A 21686-nucleotide genomic window follows, 5' to 3' on the forward strand; every position below is an offset into this window, starting at 1 on the left:
TAATATAATATTGTAAAGTACCATGGAGTTAATATAATAATATACAGCCCCATGGATATAATATAATAATGTACAGCACCATGGAATTAATATAATAATGTACAGCACCATGGATGTAATATAATATTGTAAAGCACCGTGGAGTTAATATAATAATGTACAGCACTATGGACATAATATAATAATATACAGCGCCATGGGATTAATATAATAATGTAAAGCACCATGGAACTAATATAATAATGTACAGCACCATGGAATTAATATAATAATACACAGCGCCATGGAATTTATATTATAATATACACCACCATAGATATAATGTAATAATGTAAAGCAACATGGAATTTATGGTGCTCTAAAAATCAATAATAGAGTGAAACTCTCACTCCATTACCAGTAGTAAGTGGCTGGTGAATGACAAATCAATTGTATGGCAGAGGCCTACAGGGCCTAAGCGTCATTTACACAGATATTAGGGATAGTACACAGTAGTTTCTTTTAAGACTGCCGCTAGCCAAACATATTGTTTAATATAAAATAAATGAAAGGAATAGTCCAGCCTATACATTTACCCTATACAATGCAGCCTAGGCCATTTTTAGAAGTAGTATGGGCTCCCATATACCACATAGAGCACAACACTGGCCCAGCAGCAGGATGCTCTGTACATGTCTCTCTATTCTGCTTATGGTAGAACAGAAATTCTATTTCCTATGGATTAGCATCACCACTGCTAGCAAATCAATATGCTGCTAAGTCACCGTCTAACACCAGCCGGGGCAACTTTGGCCACAACTCTCACCTTGCAAACAAAGATTGCAGTGTTACCCTGTAACTTGTTGAATTAAAGTTACCTTGCAACCCTGAAGGTGTTATGACTGCGACCTCCAGTCACAAAAAGAATCAGCAGCTCTGGATTCTATTGTAACCCTAGACTTTACCATCACGTCCTTTTAGGTCCAACAATCAGAGATATTAATATATTTTATAGCGCTCCAAATTCCTTCCCACAGTAGACTGAATTGACATGAATCTAGATGCTTACAACTGCCACTAGAGGGAGCCCAGGAGCTTAATGCATACACTTATACACCAAATTTAAAGGAACACTCCAGAATATTTCTGAATCAATCCCAGTAATGTAGTGTAAAGTAATGGTACCATCTATTGTGGTTCATGCTCAGATTTTGTTTTATCAGCCATCTTAGGAGCAGTTTCCTCCTCAGCATGGCACATAAAGACAGAGAAGTGAACATGAGGTATAGAAGGAGGACCCATTGAAAAGAAAAGCAGCACTAAGGGACTGACAAACACCTGGAAGGCAGCTGGAAATGGTGACCCATACCAAATACATAGACAACAGGAACTCTCAGGTCACCATTACATCCCGACACAAAAGCCAGGAAAAAAACTTAGAATTTATTAAGTCCTATGTAGGAGATCTGGGGATGTGTATCAGGTAAATGGGCCTCAGATCTCCATAAAATATGTTGAGATTTTCACAAGTATACAATTTTTGATTAAGTAAAAAAAAAAAATCTAAATGGCGTTCATTTCTAGTCAGCACGGTAATTCTCACTAGTCGCTCTCTGAAGATGACGCAACTCCATGACAGCATGACGGTCCTACAGCATTAACACAGGCCAGAACATGAAGTCATCACATTCGAGCTGCTCTGGGGTACAAGAATCTATCAAAACAAAGCACATTACCTCATTGTTTGCGTAGTGCAAGTCCAATGTTTGGCCAAACACATCTGTGACTTTCTGCAGCACATCCTTGAGCTTTACAGGCCTCCGAAACTCAATGATCCTGTGGTAAGGAAAAGATACAGAGACATCAGAACACGTATACAGGTCAATATGGGGCAGGAGATTATAGATCTACATTATAGAGAAAAATAAGCATCAGAATGTGCCAAAATAATTTATTACGGGTCAGAAAATCCCTCTGAGTCTTATTATGCAGGTCAGTCATCAGAAAAGAAGGAAAAAGAAGAACGACACTAAACAGTAGTAACATTGTCAACATGGTAACAGTATAATAAATCAGTAATAGCATACCTGGAGTATCAATATACTGAATTTCCCCATGGTGGGACTATTAAAGGATTATCGTATCTTATCTTATCTTGTATATATACACAGCAATGCATACTACATGAATCTGGGTATTACGCAGGCTCAGGGCTCAGCACTACTGATGTCCGGCTACGTCAAATGTCCAATCTTATGTGAAACTTTTCTTGTAATCTAACCTCTATATATCACATATCCTTGAAGTATCCTGTTACTGGGACATATCCTAAGGTCTCTAAATGTTTTGCATTGCTTATACATATACCATACTTTTTTGTTTACAGTGGAAGTTAATACAATTCTATATATTTGCTTTTTACTTATGCAAAACACAGTTTATAGCGAAGGCCTCACGCAGGCCCGGGGAGCAGGTGAAACACCTAGTGGGCACCTAACCCAGGGTTGTTAGAGGACCCCCTAGGAACCAAACTACTGCATGCATGGAGCAAAGCACCGTACACCAACTAAACTACAGACAGACAGCACACAGTATCTCACACAGTCTATGTGTCCATATAATAAACTGGATAGAATATTCATACCTCCCAACTTTTGAAGAACCGAAAGAGGGACAAAATGTGAAGGGACCCTTCATCTGCCACCAGTTTCATGTCCCCCTTCCATCTCTGCCCCCAGATTAATGTCCCCTCCATCTCTGCCCCCAGTTTCATGTCCCCTCCATCTCTGCCCCCAGATTAATGTCCCCTCCATCTCTGCCCCCAGTTTCATGTCCCCTCCATCTCTGCCCCCAGATTCATGTCCCCCATCTCTGCCCCCAGATTCATGTCCCCTCCATCTCTGCCCCCAGATTCATGTCTCCACATCTCTACCCCAGATAAATGTCCCTCCATCTCTGCCCCCAGATTCATGTCTCCACATCTCTACCCCAGATTCATGTCCCCTCCATCTCTGCCCCCAGATTCATGTCCCCCCATCTCTGCCCCCAGTGTCATGCCGTCCCCTCCATCTCTGTCCCCAGTGTCATGCCGTCCTCTCCTTCATCTGCCCCCAGTTTCACGTTCCACCTCCACATTACACTTACCTTCTCCTCCGCTCCCTCGCCGCTCACTGCGCGCCTCTCTTGCTGACACATATGCGGTTGAAGGAAGGAGCTGACACATGTCAGCTCCTCGCTTCGCCACTGCGCGCCTCTCTCGCTGACACATATGCGGCTGAATCGAGGAGCTGACCTGTGTGAGCTCCTCGCTTCGCCGCCGGCTACTGGCTTGCAGATGCGATGTGTCACATGACACATCACATGTGTCACATCGCATCTGCAAGCCAGTAGCTGGCGGCAGCGGCGAAGCGAGGAGCTCACACAGGTCAGCTCCTCGCTTCAGCCGCATATGTGTCAGAGAGAGGCGCGCAGCGGCGAAGCGAGGAGCTGACATGTGACAGCTCCTTGCTTCAGCCGCATATGTGTTCAACTCAGATCTGCGTCCTCTGGACGCAGATCTGAGTTGAAATCGGGACATACCTCCCTCCAACCGGGACCGCGGGACATGTCACCCAAATCGTGACTGTCCCGCGGAAATCGGGACGGTTGGGAGGTATGAATATTTAACAAACTAACCAGTTTATTATACAGTTAGGGCCAGAAATATTTGGACAGTGACACAATTTTCGCGAGTTGGGCTCTGCATGCCACCACATTGGTTTTGAAATGAAACCTCTACTACAGAATTCAAGTGCAGATTGTAACGTTTAATTTGAAGGGTTGAACAAAAATATTTGATAGAAAATGTAGGAATTGTACACATTTCTTTACAAACACTCCACATTTTAGGAGCTCAAAAGTAATTGGACAAATAAACATAACCCAAACAAAATATTTTTATTTTCAATATTTTGTTGCGAATCCTTTGGAGGCAATCACTGCCTTAAGTCTGGAACCCATGGATATCACCAAACGCTGGGTTTCCTCCTTCTTAATGCTTTGCCAGGCCTTTACAGCCGCAGCCTTCAGGTCTTGCTTGTTTGTGGGTCTTTCCGCCTTAAGTCTGGATTTGAGCAAGTGAAATGCATGCTCAATTGGGTTAAGATCTGGTGATTGACTTGGCCATTGCAGAATCTTCCACTTTTTTGCACTCATGAACTCCTGGGTAGCTTTGGCTGTATGCTTGGGGTCATTGTCCATCTGTACTATGAAGCGCCGTCCGATCAACTTGGCAGCATTTGGCTGAATCTGGGCTGAAAGTATATCCCGGTACACTTCAGAATTCATCCGGCTACTCTTGTCTGCTGTTATGTCATCAATAAACACAAGTGACCCAGTGCCATTGAAAGCCATGCATGCCCATGCCATCACGTTGCCTCCACCATGTTTTTGTAACATCTCTGCCTGTTCGGGCCTCTGCGCCACCCTCTGCTCGCATGCTGCGGCGCCGGAGGCGTGTGCAGTTTGACAATCTGCTTAAGGTTTTTAGTTGCACTGTGTGAACACGGCTCTAGTCCTTAATTTGTTTTGCACCACACCCGTCTTCTGCCTAGGTTGCCTCTATTCATTAAGTGGTTAATCTGTCTTGCCTGTGATTGACAGCTTTTCTTCCTGTCAGGTTCTGGGCGGGTTCTTCCTTCCCTATTTAGTCTTGGCTCACAGTCACACTGGTGCCGGTTATTGCCTCTAGCTTTCTGGTATCTCTTGCGTTTATTTACTTGTATACTGATCCTTGACCTCTGGCTTTCCTACTGACTATTCTCTTGACTCCGTTTTGGCACTGCATCGCTCTCTTGTTACCGAACCCTGGCTACCTGACCTCCCTTTGTTGTTGTGCGTCTTGTCTGCGTTTTGTGTTTCACGTATTCAGGGAGGGTTTGTCCTCGTGGTTGTCGCCTATCACCTAGGATAGGGTCTGGCAATAGGAAGGGAAAGTGGGGGGCTTCAGTTTAGGGCTCACTGTCCCTTGTGCCCCTCCCTCCAGGGTTCACCAGCAGCTTCTGGGGAATTATCATCTGCTATTCCCTAACAGTTTTACAGAGGATGTGGAGTGCCTTGGATCATGTGCCGTTCCCTTTCTTCTCCAAACTTTTTTCTTCCCATCATTCTGGTACAGGTTGATCTTTGTCTCATCTGTCCATAGAATACTTTTCCAGAACTGAGCTGGCTTCTTGAGGTGTTTTTCAGCAAATGTAACTCTGGCCTGTCTATTTTTGGAACTGATGAATAGTTTGCATCTAGATGTGAACCCTTTGTATTTACTTTCATGGAGTCTTCTCTTTACTGTTGACTTAGAGACAGATACACCTACTTCACTGAGAGTGTTCTGGACTTCAGTTGATGTTGTGAACGGGTTCTTCTTGACCAAAGAAAGTATGCGGCGATCATCCACCACTGTTGTCATCCGTGGACGCCCAGGACTTTTTGAGTTCCCAAGCTCACCAGTCAATTCCTTTTTTCTTAGAATGTACCCGACTGTTGATTTTGCTACTCCAAGCATGTCTGCTATCTCTCTGATGGATGTTTTCTTTTTTTTTCAGCCTCAGGATGTTCTGCTTCACCTCAATTGAGAGTTCCTTTGACCGCATGTTGTCTGGTCACAGCAACAGCTTCCAAATGCAAAACCACACACCTGGAATCAACCCCAGACCTTTTAACTACTTCATTGATTACAGGTTTACGAGGGAGACACATTCAGAGTTAATTGCAGCCCTTAGAGTCCATTGTCCAATTACTTTTGGTCCCTTGAAAAAGAGGAGGCTATGCATTACAGAGCTATGATTCCTAAACCCTTTCTCCGATTTGGATGTGGAAACTCTCATATTGCAGCTGGGAGTGTGCACTTTCAGCCCATATTATATATATAATTGTATTTCTGAACATGTTTTAGTAAACAGCTAAAATAACAAAACTTGTGTCACTGTCCAAATATTTCTGGCCCTAACTGTATATAAAAGCATACAGTGGCTTACATGACATCTAGACCCAGGGGCAGGCAAACCACTATCTTCCCTATAAACACTGTGGGATCCCCATCACCAATTATCTTTTTCACATAAGTAAGGGGGCCCTAATGTAAGCCAAGGGCTAGGTGGCAGGAAAATACTGAAAAATGGGAGGCAGATAATATTTGCATTTATCTGTATAGTGGCCCTCAGAATTTGGCTTAAAAAATCTCTGCAATATCTGTACCTAACGTGTGTTTCTCCAGCCTATCAGATTTGTGCAAATCTGCATGGAAATTGATGTGCATTGAAATCTGCATGGAAATTGATGTGCATTGAAGACTTTAAACCTGCACCAGGTTAATTCTTTTTTTCTCATTTTACTCTTTGCAATACATAAAGTGATATTCAAAACAAAATCCATTTGTAACATATCAGATTATATTGTGGATTCACAGCAAAATGCAAGCAGAACATTTCTAATGGTCTAATGAAAGAGGATATTTCACCGCCTCCAACAAGTCCAGCTCTTTGCATCTATTAATAGCTACTGCACCACTGATTCTGGCACAGTTGGAATTTTCCCTCTAGTCCCCACCAATTCAGAGCAATAAATGCTGATAGTTTTGGTGCCTAATATGCTATTAAGGCTCTGTACTGTCAGACAGGAGCAGACAATGCGTGTGAATCTGACACGGGCTGCTTCTGATTGGAGCTCTGAATCAGAACCCCTGTCTGACAGCGCCCACCTGACATTACAGAGCATAAATAGCATATCAGGCACCAAAACTACCTGTTCATGTTGCTCAGGAATGGTGGGGACTACAGAAAAAAATTCCAAGGGCGCTTCAATCAGAGGAGCGGCAGCTATTTGCAGATGGAAAGTACTTGAATATATTGAGACAGTGAAAAGTCCTCTTTAAGGACATTCACACAACCAATGGTGAAAACAACTGTGAAAAACGTCCATTTTTATTTGTTGTTTTGTATCCGAGTGGCACCCATTTTTATGGATCCCTCATACATTTCAGTGTATGGAGGCATATGTGAAAATGGCCAAAAATAAAACATCTTCCATTTCACATGCGATGAATTCAATGCAGCCATTTAAAAAAAAAATTGCTGTCAGAGGGCCAATATCGTCTGAATATAGGGTAAAGTCACACAGACAAGATATGAGAAATTTCTTCTTCAAAAGCCAGTGCTATACAAATGGGTGGAGATGTCTCTGCAGCCTGTGTATGAATCCCTACCTGCCTAATTTAGGTGTATTGGACAGTTTCCAAGGATAGCAAATGTGCTACATAGGAATATACCTTTACAGGTAACAATGGATGACTGCACAGGATTGATGTGGTGGCCCAATGGTCTGCAGACGAAGAGGGATACCAGCAGGGAGCAGAGCGATGGATCAATGCATTTAATATATTGTGAGTAATGTCTTTGAAGACTGTGGCCGTGAATGGGCTGGAGCTGGCACAAGCCATGCCTCTGATCAGCACGCTCGGTCCATGACTCACATTTGCCTGTGTTTTCATCCAGATCATTTGCAACTAATTCCATCCTTCACTGGAAGTGTTATTATGTCTTGAGTTCCTGACTGAGACATATTGCTGTCTAATAGCTGAGACATGTTAAAACTCTTGTTATATTGATGTCCAGCAACGGAAACCTCAAGGGGCAGATTTGGCGAGCCGGCAGCACTTTCCACTGTGACTATTTTAGCTTTTTCCTATTTTTCAATGTAACCTAATACATGCTTCATTTGTTTTTACCAGTAAAGATAAACCACAGGTGTTTGAGTAATAACATACCAGATGGGATGGCGGTATTAGCTGGGCCATGCACAACAGCCCCCTTGACTGACCCCCGGGAAAGTGTAATGACAGCAAGGAGACAGCTTCAGCAGTGACTATGTGTCAGATCACGCTCAGGGTGTTTGATTTAGCAGGTTTACCCAGTATACTGAGCAAGTACAGTGAAGTAATGACATTGAGATGTTTGCAGTCAGCTGTGACCGTATACAGCTCAGTCCTACCTGCACATGACCTTGTACACTTAGAGAGGGCAGATAAGGCTTAAAATGGGTTTTCCCCATCACGCAACATAGCCATTTATTAAACATTTTTGCAAACAGAAATAATTAAACATTTTGCAGAATTTTAAAGTGGTGACGGTCTTTTGTCAATGGATATGACCATGAATAATGGAAATTTCTATGGTCAAGAACCCAGCCATGATTTCCATATTACGGACAGGTCATTAGGGACACTACATGTATGAGAAGATATCCCGGCTGCTACAAGAAAATCATGGCTGGGCTGACAAGTTCCAGACAATAGAAAACACCTGCATTCATGATTGGATCCATTGGCAACCTATCAAGATGCCCTGACTTGTATCACAATGGCTACAAGCCCGTCTGTGCCCATTGTACATTTCCTAACTTTCCCTGTCACTATCATAAGTCTTCAGGTCTCTACTGTATGTTACAGACGGCAGCACTTACCTCTTCTCTCCATTGTACTCAAACTTGATGCGGGCATCCTGCTGAGAGAAGATATTACATCAGTCACTTACATGCCAAAATTAGAGAAGTGTCTTCTTTTGGTTAACATTAGCTTTATAATCATGAAAACTCAGCATATTTGTGAGATATCTTTTTTATTCTATTTTATATCTGTGTATTTACAAGATGTTTAGTTACCTGGAAACCATCAGCAAGCAGGCTGTCAGAAGACTTCTGTTGTTGGCTGGAAAGTGGATCTCAGTAACACATAAACAGTCATGTAGTCCAAATCAATAAAACAAGCGATGGTTATTAAATGGAGTCTGTCCAGCCCCGCAGATAGATAGGTTAGGGTCGCCTGAACCAAATGGTGTGTATCAAGGCTTCACTTAGATGGTTTTCAATATGCAAGTCAGGTCTTTGGCGCAATGAGGGCATTGCTGTTTAGCTCTTTGAATCGATGCCAACGTCATCACTCCGAAGAGCTCATTTGCAAATTGACAAAAACAGCCATATTTTGGTAACAGAAGTTCTGATTTATAATGATGGGCACCATGATGGAAACCCAGATGGTCCTCATTATAGTCACAGAGGTCTCTCCAATGCCGTGGGAGTCCGTCATGTAATATACATCAACGCCGATGTGAACCCAACTCATTGTAAAGATACATGAATACCATCAGAAAAAAGTAGTATATTACATAAGTGTCAAAGTTGGTACCTTAAGACTGGAGTGCAATAGAGTTAATAAAAAAAAATTGCAGCTTCGGTGTAGTTATTAATTTGTGATTGTGAAGCTTCTATTGGGGGAATGTAAATGGTTACACTGTGGCATTCACATGGGACTTATGAAGCTGCTCACTGATAATTCTAGCGCTCCATTCGCATGAATGTTGCCTCACTTCCCTAGATGGATGCCAGGGTTTCCACAATGATACTATCAGGTTTAAGCTCTGTGGTTTTGCCATCCTGTGTTAAGACAGATAGAGGAACATTAACTTCTTATGAATCCTGTGCAATTGAGGATTTCACGTGAGAAAAAGACAAGTAGACTGGCGTCTTCCTTTATAGTGTAAAACAAGAAGAAAACAAGTTATAAAATCTTCCAAAATACTTTCTGTATCAATTCCTCATGGTTTTTCGAAATCTTTGTTTGTTGTCATTCTACGTTTACTCTGAGTAGCTATAAATTAGTCCATGGTCATGTGATATACAGTCCATGGTCATGTGATATACAGTCCATGGTCATGTGATATACAGTCCATGGTCATGTGATATACAGTCCATGGTCATGTGATGTACACACAGGTGCACGGTTCATCCGAGCACAGTAATCAGACATCTGCCTGGTAACGAGCTGTGCACGTGTGTGCTAATCACATGACCATGGACTGTACATCACATGACCATAGACTGTATATCACATGACCATGGACTGTATATCACATGACCATGGACTGTATATCACATGACTATGGACTGTATATCACATGACCATGGACTGTATATCACATGACCATGGACTGTATATCACATGATCAAAGACTTTTATACACTGTAGAAAGAATAACAACAAGCAGAACTCTAGAAAACCTGATAAATTGATACAGAAAGTATACTGGAAAATTGTATTGAAAAACTTTTTATTATACGTACAATAGCATTTATTTGTTGAAACTGGACAATTCCTTTAAGGGTAGGACATAGAACAACACTATTGTGGGTGGAGTCTACAGTTGAACAGTTTGGTAGGTGAAACAGCTGATTCCTGGCACAATAATGGTACCATATAACAACTGTTATAGAAAAAAATGAAACTCATAACACATCCAGTAAACAAATGTATACAGTAATAAATAAAAAAATATACACTAAGAAATAAAGGTACATAATACAATTGGACCTTTCACCACCTCCAAAAAGTCTAGCTCATTACATCATTTAATAGGCACTGTTCTGTTGATTCTGGCACAAGTGAAATTTTTTTCTCTAGCCTCCACCATTCCTGAGCAATCAATGCTGTTAGTTTTGGTGCTTGTTATGCTACTTAGGCTCTGTACTGTCAGGAGGGCAGTGTCAGGCAGGAGCAGACAAGAAGTGTGATACTGAGCTCTGACACTGACTGCCTCTGATTGAAGCTCTGAATCACACCCTCTGCCTGACCTCACCCACCTGACATTACAGAGCTTAAATACCACACCAGACACCAAAACTAACTGTGCTTGTTACTCAGTAATGGTGGGGGCTAGAGAGAAAATTCCAACTGTGCTGGAATCAGCAGAGCAGCAGCTATTAATAGGTGGTAAGAAGTTGAATTTGTGGAGGTCTTGAAAGGTCCTCTTTGACATCAATTTCCTGGATGTTTCCAGATTAGGGCTGAGGCTACATGTTGTAGAAATGCTGTGTTTTTGGCTGTTACAGGAATTCAGTGGAAAAAATGCAGCGTTGTATCCAGACATTGAGGGAAAAAATCTACTCTAGAAAATGCATAATTTTCAAAAATTTGTGAAAAAAACGCAGCATGCAAATTTCACTTGTGGAAATGCTGTTATTTCCCCATAGGAAAAAATGAAAAATCCTGCAAAAAATAAAGCATTTTTGATGTTTTTAGCTGCGTTTTGCTATGTGCAGCCTTGTTTTTCTATAGTGAATAAAAAGTGAAAACTAAAAGCAGAAAAATAAGTGAAAAACTGCAAAAAGGTAATAAAGACATTATATTAGATATTAAAAAGATCTTCTATTTCATGTTTCCTGATGGTGAAGCCAATGTTGAGGTGGAGGAGCGCTAATTCTCCTTGTAGAATAGCTTCGCACATATGTACTATGCAGGCAGTATAATTTTAACCATCTGCCAGAGCCCATGTACATTTCATAATGTGGTTACATTGGCTGATCTTGTAGCCCATATGCACTGGTTACTTGCGTCTTAGTGACACACCTCAATGTCCCTTGATTGGAAAATAATCGCTCTTGTGTGGGCGGCCTAAAGAATTTCATGTATTTACAACTTGTCTGCAAGCCGAGAACATAAAAGCCTCAAGTTTCCATAATCTCATTCTCCTGATGACGAGGAGAAAGAAAGTTCCTCCTATTTGCTCTCATTGAGTGCTGAATAATATACAGCTGTTAAAACTTAGCCTTAACCCCTGCACGGACAGCTGACATCCCATCATCTTCAGCAAGTAACCAGCATAGCTGTCAGGATGAGAGGCGTAGCTATGGGCAGAGGCTTAACTTGAAGCTACTGGGCCCTAATATAACAGACCCCCACTTACTAAATGGTATCTATAATACTGGTGTCATCTTATATTGGTAGCAATTTCCTGCGCTGCACCCTTTATAGTCAGGGTCATAGCTATAAGGGGTGTAGAAAGAACAATCTCTAGCGAGCCCTGTATCATAAGACATCCCTCTGCCCCCAAAAATATACAACTAATCTAAATGACACAAGGTAGGGGACCTTGTTACAGAATTTGCACTGGGGCCCAGGAGCTTCTACATATGCCTTTATATAATCACACATATGTACACTACACATAGTGATGATACACATAAGATGCACGTGTCATGCTTGCGTACTAACATCTACATCCAGATGAAACACGTATGATCCACTGCAGTCTCACCAAGCTGAGCTACAAGGGTGCAGAATAACTTCATGGTTCAATTACAATGTCAGACGTGGCCTGTCGTCTCACGGAGATAATGGTATCTAAAGTGACACTATGGCCTTCTGCACTTGACTAGAATGAATTTTTACTTCCCTAGTGTGCCTTTTTTTGGAAGGACAGTCCCCATTTTTGACCTACCGTATATACTCGAGTATAAGCCGACCCTCTAATTTTACCACAAAAAAAATGCTTGACTCGACTATAAGCCGAGGGGGGCTTTTTCAGCACAAAAACTGTGCTTAAAAATTCGGCTTATACTCGAGTATATACGGTAAGTCCTTCTGTTCTTCTTTGCTCTTTAATTGTCCCTCTTTTTGATATTGGAAATAATGTGTATTAATACACTTGACAATTTTGTTCCAGGACCTTTCTATATGGTCCTTATATGGTCCTGTATATTACTTACGGTACATAATAAGTTTGGAGCATGTTTTGCCTTAAATGTCAATGTTCATGCTAATATTTTAATAAAAAAGAAAAAATTATTTATGCAAATAGATAAGCAAACTATAAGGCTGAGGCCCCACGTTATGGAAATGCAACTTTTGTTGCAGATTTTTAACCAAAAAAAAGTGAATCGAGTAAACGTTCTATATTTTTCCCATTCCATTTGTCGCCGCTCTTGGCTTTGGCTCAAAAAACTGCAAAAAAATCTACAAGATAAATTGCTGTGCTTCTGCAACGTGGGGCCGCATGTGGGTAAGATTTTATAAAATCTCATTCACTTTGACAGTATTGTAATACACTGCAGTTTTTCCCGCACACAATTCCACTGTGGAACTCTGCAGCGTATCTGTTACTTGTGATCATGACCTTAGTCATCTGCAAATACAGCCATATTAGCTGAGCAAGTGAAATATGCAGAACATAAAATATACCTGCTCTCAAAATAATATTTATAAGGCTCGATTCACATCTGCGCTCAGTATTTCATTCTGGGAGTCCGCTTGGGACCCCCCGAATGGAAACCTATACACATTAAAAAACGGTTTGCTAAGAAACCACACAGACCCCATAGACCAGGGGTTTCAAACTCGCGGCCCGCGGGCCGCATGCGGCCCCCCGAACAATTTTGTGCGGCCCGCACAAGCCTAGGGACGCCGGATCCAAGTTGAATCCGGACGTTTCACCATTTTGTCCACAGGCAGTTTTATATACTGCCGGAAAGCTGACAGTGCGCTGAGTTCAGCACACTGTCGGCTTTCCCGATGTGGGCCCAGTGTGAAGAGCTTACGGTCCGGTACCGTAGCTCTTCTATGGTAAGAAGAGCGTCTCTGACACTCAGTCAGAGACGTCCTTCTTCACAGCACAGCCAATCGCGCTGTGCTGTGAGAGCCGGGAGGAACGCCCCCTCCCTCCCTGATAATGCTCATCTATGGACGAGTACTGCGAGCAGAGGGAGGGGGCGTTCCTCCTGGCTCTCACAGCACAGAGCGATTGACTGTGCTGTGAAGAAGGACGTCTCTGACTGAGTGTCAGAGACGCTCTTCTGACCATAGAAGAGCTACGGTACCGGGACCGTAAGCTCTTCACACTGGGCCCACATCGGGAAAGCCGACAGTGTGCTGAACTCAGCGCACTGTCAGCTTTCCGGCAGTATATAAAACTGCCTGTAGGCAAAATGGTGGAAGGTCCTCTTTAAACATTGAGGTGGAATGAAGGGGCTCATGACACTGGGGGCAGACGAAGGGAGGGGGGAGAACGGCATGACACTGGGGCAGAAATGGAGGGACATGAATCTGGGGGCAGAGATGGGGGGGACATGAAACTGGGGGCAGAAATGGAGGGACATGAATCTGGGGGCAGAGATGGTGGGACATGAATCTGGGGGCAGAGATGGGGGGACATGAATCTGAGGGCAGAGATGGGGGGACATGAATCTGGGGGCAGATGAAGGGTGTATATGTAACTGGGGGAAAGATGGAGGGGGGACATATAGTTTACGGGTGACTGTAGGAGGATTATACAGTGTGGGGGCACATGAAAAATGAATGGGCGGAGTCAACATAAAAGTGGGTGGAGCTAAATTTGCCACGGTGCGGCCCACCGACTGGCTGGGATCTTGCTCTGCGGCCCACATGCTGAGTTGAGTTTGAGACCCCTGCCATAGACTATGATGGGGTCAGTGCGGTTTCTGCTCGGTGTCCACACGAATCATGTGGAGAGAAAAATACTGCATGCAGCACTTTTCTTTCCGCATGTTTCGCACGGAAACCACACGGACCCCATTGTAGTCTATGGGGTCCGTGTGGTTTCTTAGATAACCGTTTTTAATGCAAGCGGACCCCCAACGGAAAACCAAACGCAGATGTGAACTGAGCCTAACAGTGCAGAAATTGTAATAATTCAGTGCCAGCTGTTATACTGAATACTATATACTACATTCTAGTACTTTTCAGTATTTCTGTAAACTGCAGATCCTTCTATAGTGATGAGTAGAAACATACGTTGACCTCGTAACCTAACATTTTCATCATTATATTATGGTCCTATAGGTATCACTGCTTGGCTCATATTAACATTCCTGTTCCTGATGCTAAGGCAACTAGCACTGGGGAAATTAACAAATATTGCCTAAAAATCTCAGTGCGTGTGGCCAGCATTATATACCCAGGGGAGAATATCGTACTCGTAATGTTAGTACAATGAATCACAGAAAATCTGTTGAGAACCGTCCAATACTGAGACACAGTAACGGAATTTTACCTATTTTAGATAAAAATATAGACGTGCTAAAGATATGAAAGTTTAGAAAAGCATAAATTGTTCTGGTTTATAGGTTTATATTACCAGTAGGGTGACGGGCACAAATCCTGCAGCCAGTGGTGTTTACAGATGAGAAGGAGACCCTTAGGAAAAATCAAAATGGACCCTAAATTATAGTATCAGGTTTTCCTCAACACACTCTTTGCATGATCCTTGAGTCAATTTATCACCCCTGGTCTATCAGTAATGTAGTTCCATGGAGAGGAGAAACCTGTTTAGTTATTGGCCTTAGGATATACCAAAATAACTTATGGGTGGGGGACCGATGGTTAACCCCTGCACCAATGGGCTGTTCAGATCCAAATCCGATCATGATCAGATATGATCAGATATTTATGGCCTCCCTTAAGGATAGGACATGTATAAAAAAAATTTCCTGGCCAATCTTTTTTGGGCTAAGGCCCCATGTAGTGGAACACAGCTAAACAATGCTGCAGGGGAAAAAAACGCAGCAAGAACACAGATCTTATTTCCCCCTAAGCTTTCATATAAACCTTCCTTCATGATGGAAATCTAGTGCTGGAGTCATCCTGCGTGAATGTACCGCAAGGCTAAAGCCCCACGTTGCAGAAATGCAGCTTTTTTTGTTGCAAATTTTGCTGTGTTTTTTGAGCCAAAGCCAGGAGTGGATTGAGCAGAAGGTAGGAGTATAAGAACTTCTTATATATTTCCCATTCCCATTCTTGGCTTTGGCTTAAAGATATGCGGCAAAATCTGCAACAAAAACCGCTATGGTTCAGCAATGTGGAGCCTAAGGCTTAAAGGGATTCTACAATTAAAATCACATTTTAAGTAAGCGTTATTTTCTTGTGGCCTGTCGGCATGCACAGTCGGCTCTGCCCGAGGCCTAGAAGTTTGAACCCAGCTCCGGAAGAAGACACACAGAGAGGCCATTCCTGAAGAAGATGGAGGCGGCGCTGGAGATTTTTCTCGCAGCATTGGGGAAGCCCCCAGTGCGAGAGAACTCATTTGCATACAGACGAAAACCGGGATTTCTACTGAACAGTGGCACAGAAAAGACTTCTAAAGGTAGGAGAAGAATAGTTTTCTTTAAGGCTATTCCTACGTGTGAACGAGAAAAAAAATGTGATTTTAATGATAGAATCCCTTTAAGAAGATTATAGAATTAGAAAAAAAAAACATCTGCCTTGTTCTCCCATAAATGTCTGCACTATTATCTAGTGTATGGTATTGTAGCTTGGAACCAGTCACTTGCACAAGGATGATCTGCAATACCAGACACAGTCTATGGACAGATGTGGTTGTTTTCTGGCAAAAAAGCCAATCCTTCTATTTAATCTTAGACATCCCCTTCTATGATCACACACCGCTCTCATGAATCTCAAACAGAGACTGAACAGCCGCTTATTCCCGCCCGTTCCCTCATATGAGTAAGCCTATGGAGGTGAGTAGACCCCTGGACACCAAGTATTAACTCCTTCAATACCTAAGACCATCATGGTAACCAGGTAATGGCCCCTTCACCAATGTGGGCAAACAGGGAAACATGCATTAACCCTTCCACAACCCTAAAAAACACGAAAAGCAGTTATTAATTCCTCCACTTCCCTAGACCACCAGTGGAGGAACCATCATCCCCTACTCTTTGGCCTTACTCGCACAAACAGAAAAAATGGCCATCACTCAGTTATGGGGCTACTCATATGTCTGTTTTTCAATAACTAGCCAAAAATAGGACATATGATAGTCTATGACAGATCCGTGAAACGGGTGTCACAAATTGGTGGGGAAAAATGGATCATTTGATCCATTTTTCACAATTGATTTACTCCACAGTTGTGTGAATAAGGCCTTACCTTGAGCCACCAAGGAGCGGACAAGCAGAATACACATTTTATGTTTGCACAGACTTGTGAGCGGTTGTAAAAATAAAGGGGTGTCCAAAGAATGAAAATGAGCGGTTCTTTTCTACAAGTAAATTCCTGCTCAAACCAATAAATTGGGAATGTAGTGATAGAAAGATTTCTAGAACTTGCCAATGTTCATAAGCTTTGTAGGAAAAACATACAAAGGAAAGTTTCTGTGACATTTCCCTCCAGCATCGGAAGAGTGAGCAGTGATAGATTCCTTCTGTTTGTGTTATGCATACATGCCAAAAAACAAAGCCATATTTGCTGTACTTTTTTTCATTCTTTGCTCTGTCCCAAAACTTCCGCCCACTCCTGTCATTCCTCCAAGTACGACAATCTGCAGTGGCCAAGGTCCAAAGAAAATAAACTTGGCCAGAGAAACTAGCTTGGCTTGTATGTAAACACAAATAGATATAGAGTATCTGGCTGAACACATTGCTTATAGTGGTATCGGACAGAGAGGCACTATAAGGAGGAAAGTCAACTTTTATAAAACATTGCCGAGATCTATAGAGATAGTTTTAAAATTTAGGATCTGTGTCGTAACTTTCTTGCAGGCATTTCATAGGCACACTATGATTTGGGATAATATATCACATATATATATATATATATATATATATATATATATATATATATATATAACACAAAGCTCTCACGGTTTGTGTTGCATGCTGAGTAGTAACTGCAGACAGGCAGGACAATATGCACAGACTCTTGCCTAGAGTATTCAGTGCAGGCGAATATGCCGTACACCTACGACACAGCTTGAGTCCAGAATATAACCCCGAGGTTTGTACTTCAACCTGTATCAAAGGGTTGCAAAGGATGAAATAATGTAATGTCATCAATGTAGCGAAACCCCAGTGGGGAACACCACAACAGAAGGAGCCCCGGGGAGGTGGAGGATTTAACACGTAGCACTTATGTTATTTTCAAGTATACCCTTTTGCCCCATTTTTTAATAGATATCAGAAAACCACTTTTAATAGAACCTGACAATTCTGTTATTTCTGTTTTGGTAACTACTGTCTTATACTCTCCATGAAATAATAATTGTGGATCATGTTTTCTGAGAACTCTGTGTTGTTCCTCTATTGTTCCTCCTTAAAAGAAGTTCTCCAGAAAGTCTATCATCACTTACTTCCTCTGTGATTCTGGGCTAGTTCCGACCCCACGTCACTCCACACCGAGGCCTTCGATTAACTCCACAACCCCTCTCTTCTCCTGTGTTCACCACTAGTTATATGTATTTTGGGGGCTTGCTTTACTATTATAGTTATGTATTCAGTCAACCTCCCTGATAACTAGCGGTGAGCACCGGAGAGGAGAGAAGAGACAAAGATGGGAGTCTTTGCAACGCCCATCGTCATGGCCGTTTTTAGAACAAAATTACATTCTCTATCTTTGTCCATTTTCACAGACACACAGACTCAATAGAAATCAATGGATCTGTATTTAAATTATGTAAAACGGATTGATGTCAGTTTTACATCCATTAAAAGCGGATCAATGGGTTAGGTCAGCCATTAGATTAGTCAAAAACTGTGGTGTGCACAAGGCCTAATAAAATAAGATAATCCTTTAATAGTTCCACAGTGGAGAAATTTCAGTATGTTACAGCAGCATAGTAATACACATACAGGATAATACACAGTAATATATTATGGAAGTAGACACACATATGCTGAGAAGAGAAGATATACTAGGAGTCCATAGCAGCTAAGGAAGAGAAGAGAGAAAGAGGAAGACTTCAGAATCATTTAGTTCTCTGTTTGGAGTGAGCTTCACTTGGTCTGATGTAGATTATACAGCCTGATCTCGGTTGGGAGGAAAGAATTGCAATAGCGCTCCTTCTCACACTTGGGGTGAAGCAGACGGTCACTTACAGTGCTACCAAGTGCTGTCAAGGTCTCATACATGGGGTGGGATTTGTTCTCCTGCATGGAGCTCACCACAGACAGTATCCTTCTGTCACCCACCACCTGTACTGGGTCCAGGGGGCTCCCCAGGACAGAGCTGGCCCTTCTGATCAGCCTGTCAAGTCTATTTCTGTCCTTGATTGATATACTGCTCCCCCAGCAGGCTACACTGAAAATGCCCCAGGTAATCTGTCTCTACAGTCTCCTCAGCTGTAAATCCGGTACTGAATGTACATGTCATTGTAAGTTATCTTATCCTTACTCCTACACATCATCATCTTAAGCATTAACTAGTGCACAGGGAGTAAGACAACTCTTTGGTGGAAGACTTGGATATAATTGGAGATATCCCGGGGGAACAAATGATGAGTTGCATCAAGAAAATAATGCATGGTTAAGGGGAAATGTTGAGTCTTATTTCTAACCAACGTGCTATATAACACACCCTATTATAACACGCCCTGGTGTATCTTGCCAATTTTTTTTCCAGTGGGACATATGGGGGAAGGCAGCATGTGTGGACTGGATTAGATTAACAGAAAATACTGGACTTGCTGCCCAGGATGAAGTGAATGCTGATACAATGCAGAACGTGTAGAGAACTTTGGATAGAAGCGATTATCCACTAAAATAAGATTAACCTCTAAAACAATATGGAACTGTGTTGTCAGTTATTCCCCCTTATAAAACTTTAGCGAAAGTATCATTTACTGGTTGTAAGATCTATCTATGTAGAATATAAAGGTAAGAGATCAGAAGTTCGGTTATGTCCCCATATAGAGAAGCTGACCTTCCTCCCATCTTACTATGAAGATCTACGTCATTAAGGAAGAAGCTGGAGGTCTTCCAGGAGAAGACACAGTCCAGCCCTAAGATTGTAAAAGAATACTTAAGAGGAGGCAATGCAAACCTAGTAACTATTAAAGACTGTCTGAATACAATACAGTTCATACCAGTTTATTCTGGAGTTTTTGTATTAACATTTTATAGAATGTTTTATGGCCCTATTTGTGAGCATGGATTAGAGGTCTGAAGAGGATAAACCAGAATTTTACTTCCATATATGGAGATTAATTCAAATATAGAATGAGTTAAACCAATTCCGCCCTTATCCAAATTTTGCCATAGGATATTGATGCTCTTTATATCCATTAGTAGGCCATGGGTTATTGTTATTGCTACATATAGTCTCTGAATGTTGTTCCTTTATATTCTTAGGGTATGTTCACACGGAGGAATCTGCCACCGATTTGGGAGAGGATTCCTCCCTGAAACTGGCTCCCATTTTTCCCCAGCAGTACATGGGAAAAAAAAAAATCTGAATCCTGATTTATCTCACTGCAGATTCCGCAGCTTGAGAGTCCCTATTGAATCCCATTAAAGGAAAACCGTGACAGAATGTCGATGCTCTGCAATCCATCGTGGCAATCCTGAGGCCGAATATGATGATGGAAAGTGGAATTTCTCTTTATTTTCCACTGCGTGAACCTTGTCTTACAGGTCAAATTCTGCAAGTTGCAGGAGGGCTGTAAAGAATGTCTAAAGTTAGGTTCATGTGTATGTTGGAGACTCCACTGCAGAATCCACCGAAAATTGGCAGAGAGGAAAGTTCTGAATGGAGGACCTTTCTCTCCACCAGTTTCAGTATCAAAACAGTGGAAAGCTGGTGGACCCCATCATAGTCTATGAGGTCAGCGGGTAACCACTGTTTTATCAGATGGGATCTCCATCATTTTGTTTCCCAGCACATTTTACATGTTTGTTCACTTAAGGCTGGGTTCACACGATGTATTATGGCACGTAATGTGGTACGTAAACGGCGCGGGAGCTTTTGCAGGCTGTATATGCTCCCATTGTTTTCAATGGGAGCCGATACCGTATATGCGGCGCTATTTTGCGGCCACCGCAAAATCACGGTCGCAAAATAGCGTCGCGTATATGGTACCGGCTCCCATTGAAAACAATGGGAGCGTATACGGCCCGCAAAAGCTCCCGCGCCGTCTACGTACCACATTATGTACCATAATACATCGTGTGAACCCGGCCTTAGAAGAATCTGGAGCTGATTTCGAGGTGGATTTTATCTTAAAATCAGCTCCAAATTCTGCCCTTAATCTGTCTCCACTTGTATTCAACACACTGAAGCAGGACACCGAAAAAACGTAAGTGTCCTGCTCGATCTTGTCTCAGCCACAGAACCTTCAACACAAGATGGTGTAAAAGATTAGGTCCATTCATCTATGGCTAACTTGTGAGTAAAAGCCACAGTCGAAGGCCAGAAGGCTGTAAAGTGAAGAGGAATTTGAGGTCCACTTCATTTGAGGTCCAGGTTCGAAAAAGTGACATATCCATGACATGTAACCTTTCTCAGGTCAGATATACGCTATTCGCTTTTAGATTAATGCTAATTTTCAATGCACATGTCATTTAATAAGAAGCTTGCTGATTTTTTTGTTAATGCTGTCATAGCTTCTGCCATTACTAAGGTAGGGCACTCCACAACTGTAACTGTAAAGAAGCCTTTCCTATATGTCTGAATCACCTTTCCCCCACATGTTATGAATGTCCCCTGGTACTTTTTACAGTTCGAGTGTGTAGGCCGAGGGGGTCCAATAGCAGAATGCACTCAGACAACACTGGGATAATGCCTTCCAATCCCCATTGATTTCAATGGCGAGGGGGTTCTGATTCGTTCGCGTCCGAGCAGCATAGGACCTTCTCTAAAATTATGAGACTGGAGAATCAGAAGCCCCCTTGTACAACACTCTTAGTAATGCTAGTTCTTCATCCACACATTTACAGTACACGTAAATAAGATCTCCAAGGTGTTTTTTGTCAATCTGAACAGACTCAGAATCTCTCCTTGTAAGACAGCCAGCTCTCCTAAATCCCTTCTACAATGTGGATGCCAATACTGAATGCCATAGATAAGATGTGGTTTTAAAAGTCATTTTTCTTGAAGTGATTTTGAAGGGAATATTACA

The 21686-nt window shown here is 42.2% G+C and overlaps 1 protein-coding gene across 3 annotated transcripts in view; it reads right to left on the reverse strand.

The window, feature by feature from the left end:
- Nucleotides 1–21686, reverse strand: part of LOC142200837 (mitogen-activated protein kinase kinase kinase 3-like) — a 108558-nt gene that overhangs the window by 33328 nt on the left and 53544 nt on the right. For 2 of the 3 annotated variants that reach the window (XM_075271477.1, XM_075271479.1), the window contains 2 exons: nucleotides 8473–8513; nucleotides 1716–1815 (listed from right to left, as the gene is read on the reverse strand). In XM_075271477.1, coding sequence (XP_075127578.1) covers nucleotides 1716–1815; nucleotides 8473–8513 — 141 coding nt within the window. The remainder of the gene's footprint in view (nucleotides 1–1715; nucleotides 1816–8472; nucleotides 8514–21686) is intronic. The other variant, XM_075271478.1, reaches the window with a different exon arrangement.

The sequence above is a fragment of the Leptodactylus fuscus genome, chromosome 4 (genome assembly GCF_031893055.1).
Source record: "Leptodactylus fuscus isolate aLepFus1 chromosome 4, aLepFus1.hap2, whole genome shotgun sequence".
Taxonomy (NCBI): Eukaryota; Metazoa; Chordata; class Amphibia; order Anura; family Leptodactylidae; genus Leptodactylus; species Leptodactylus fuscus.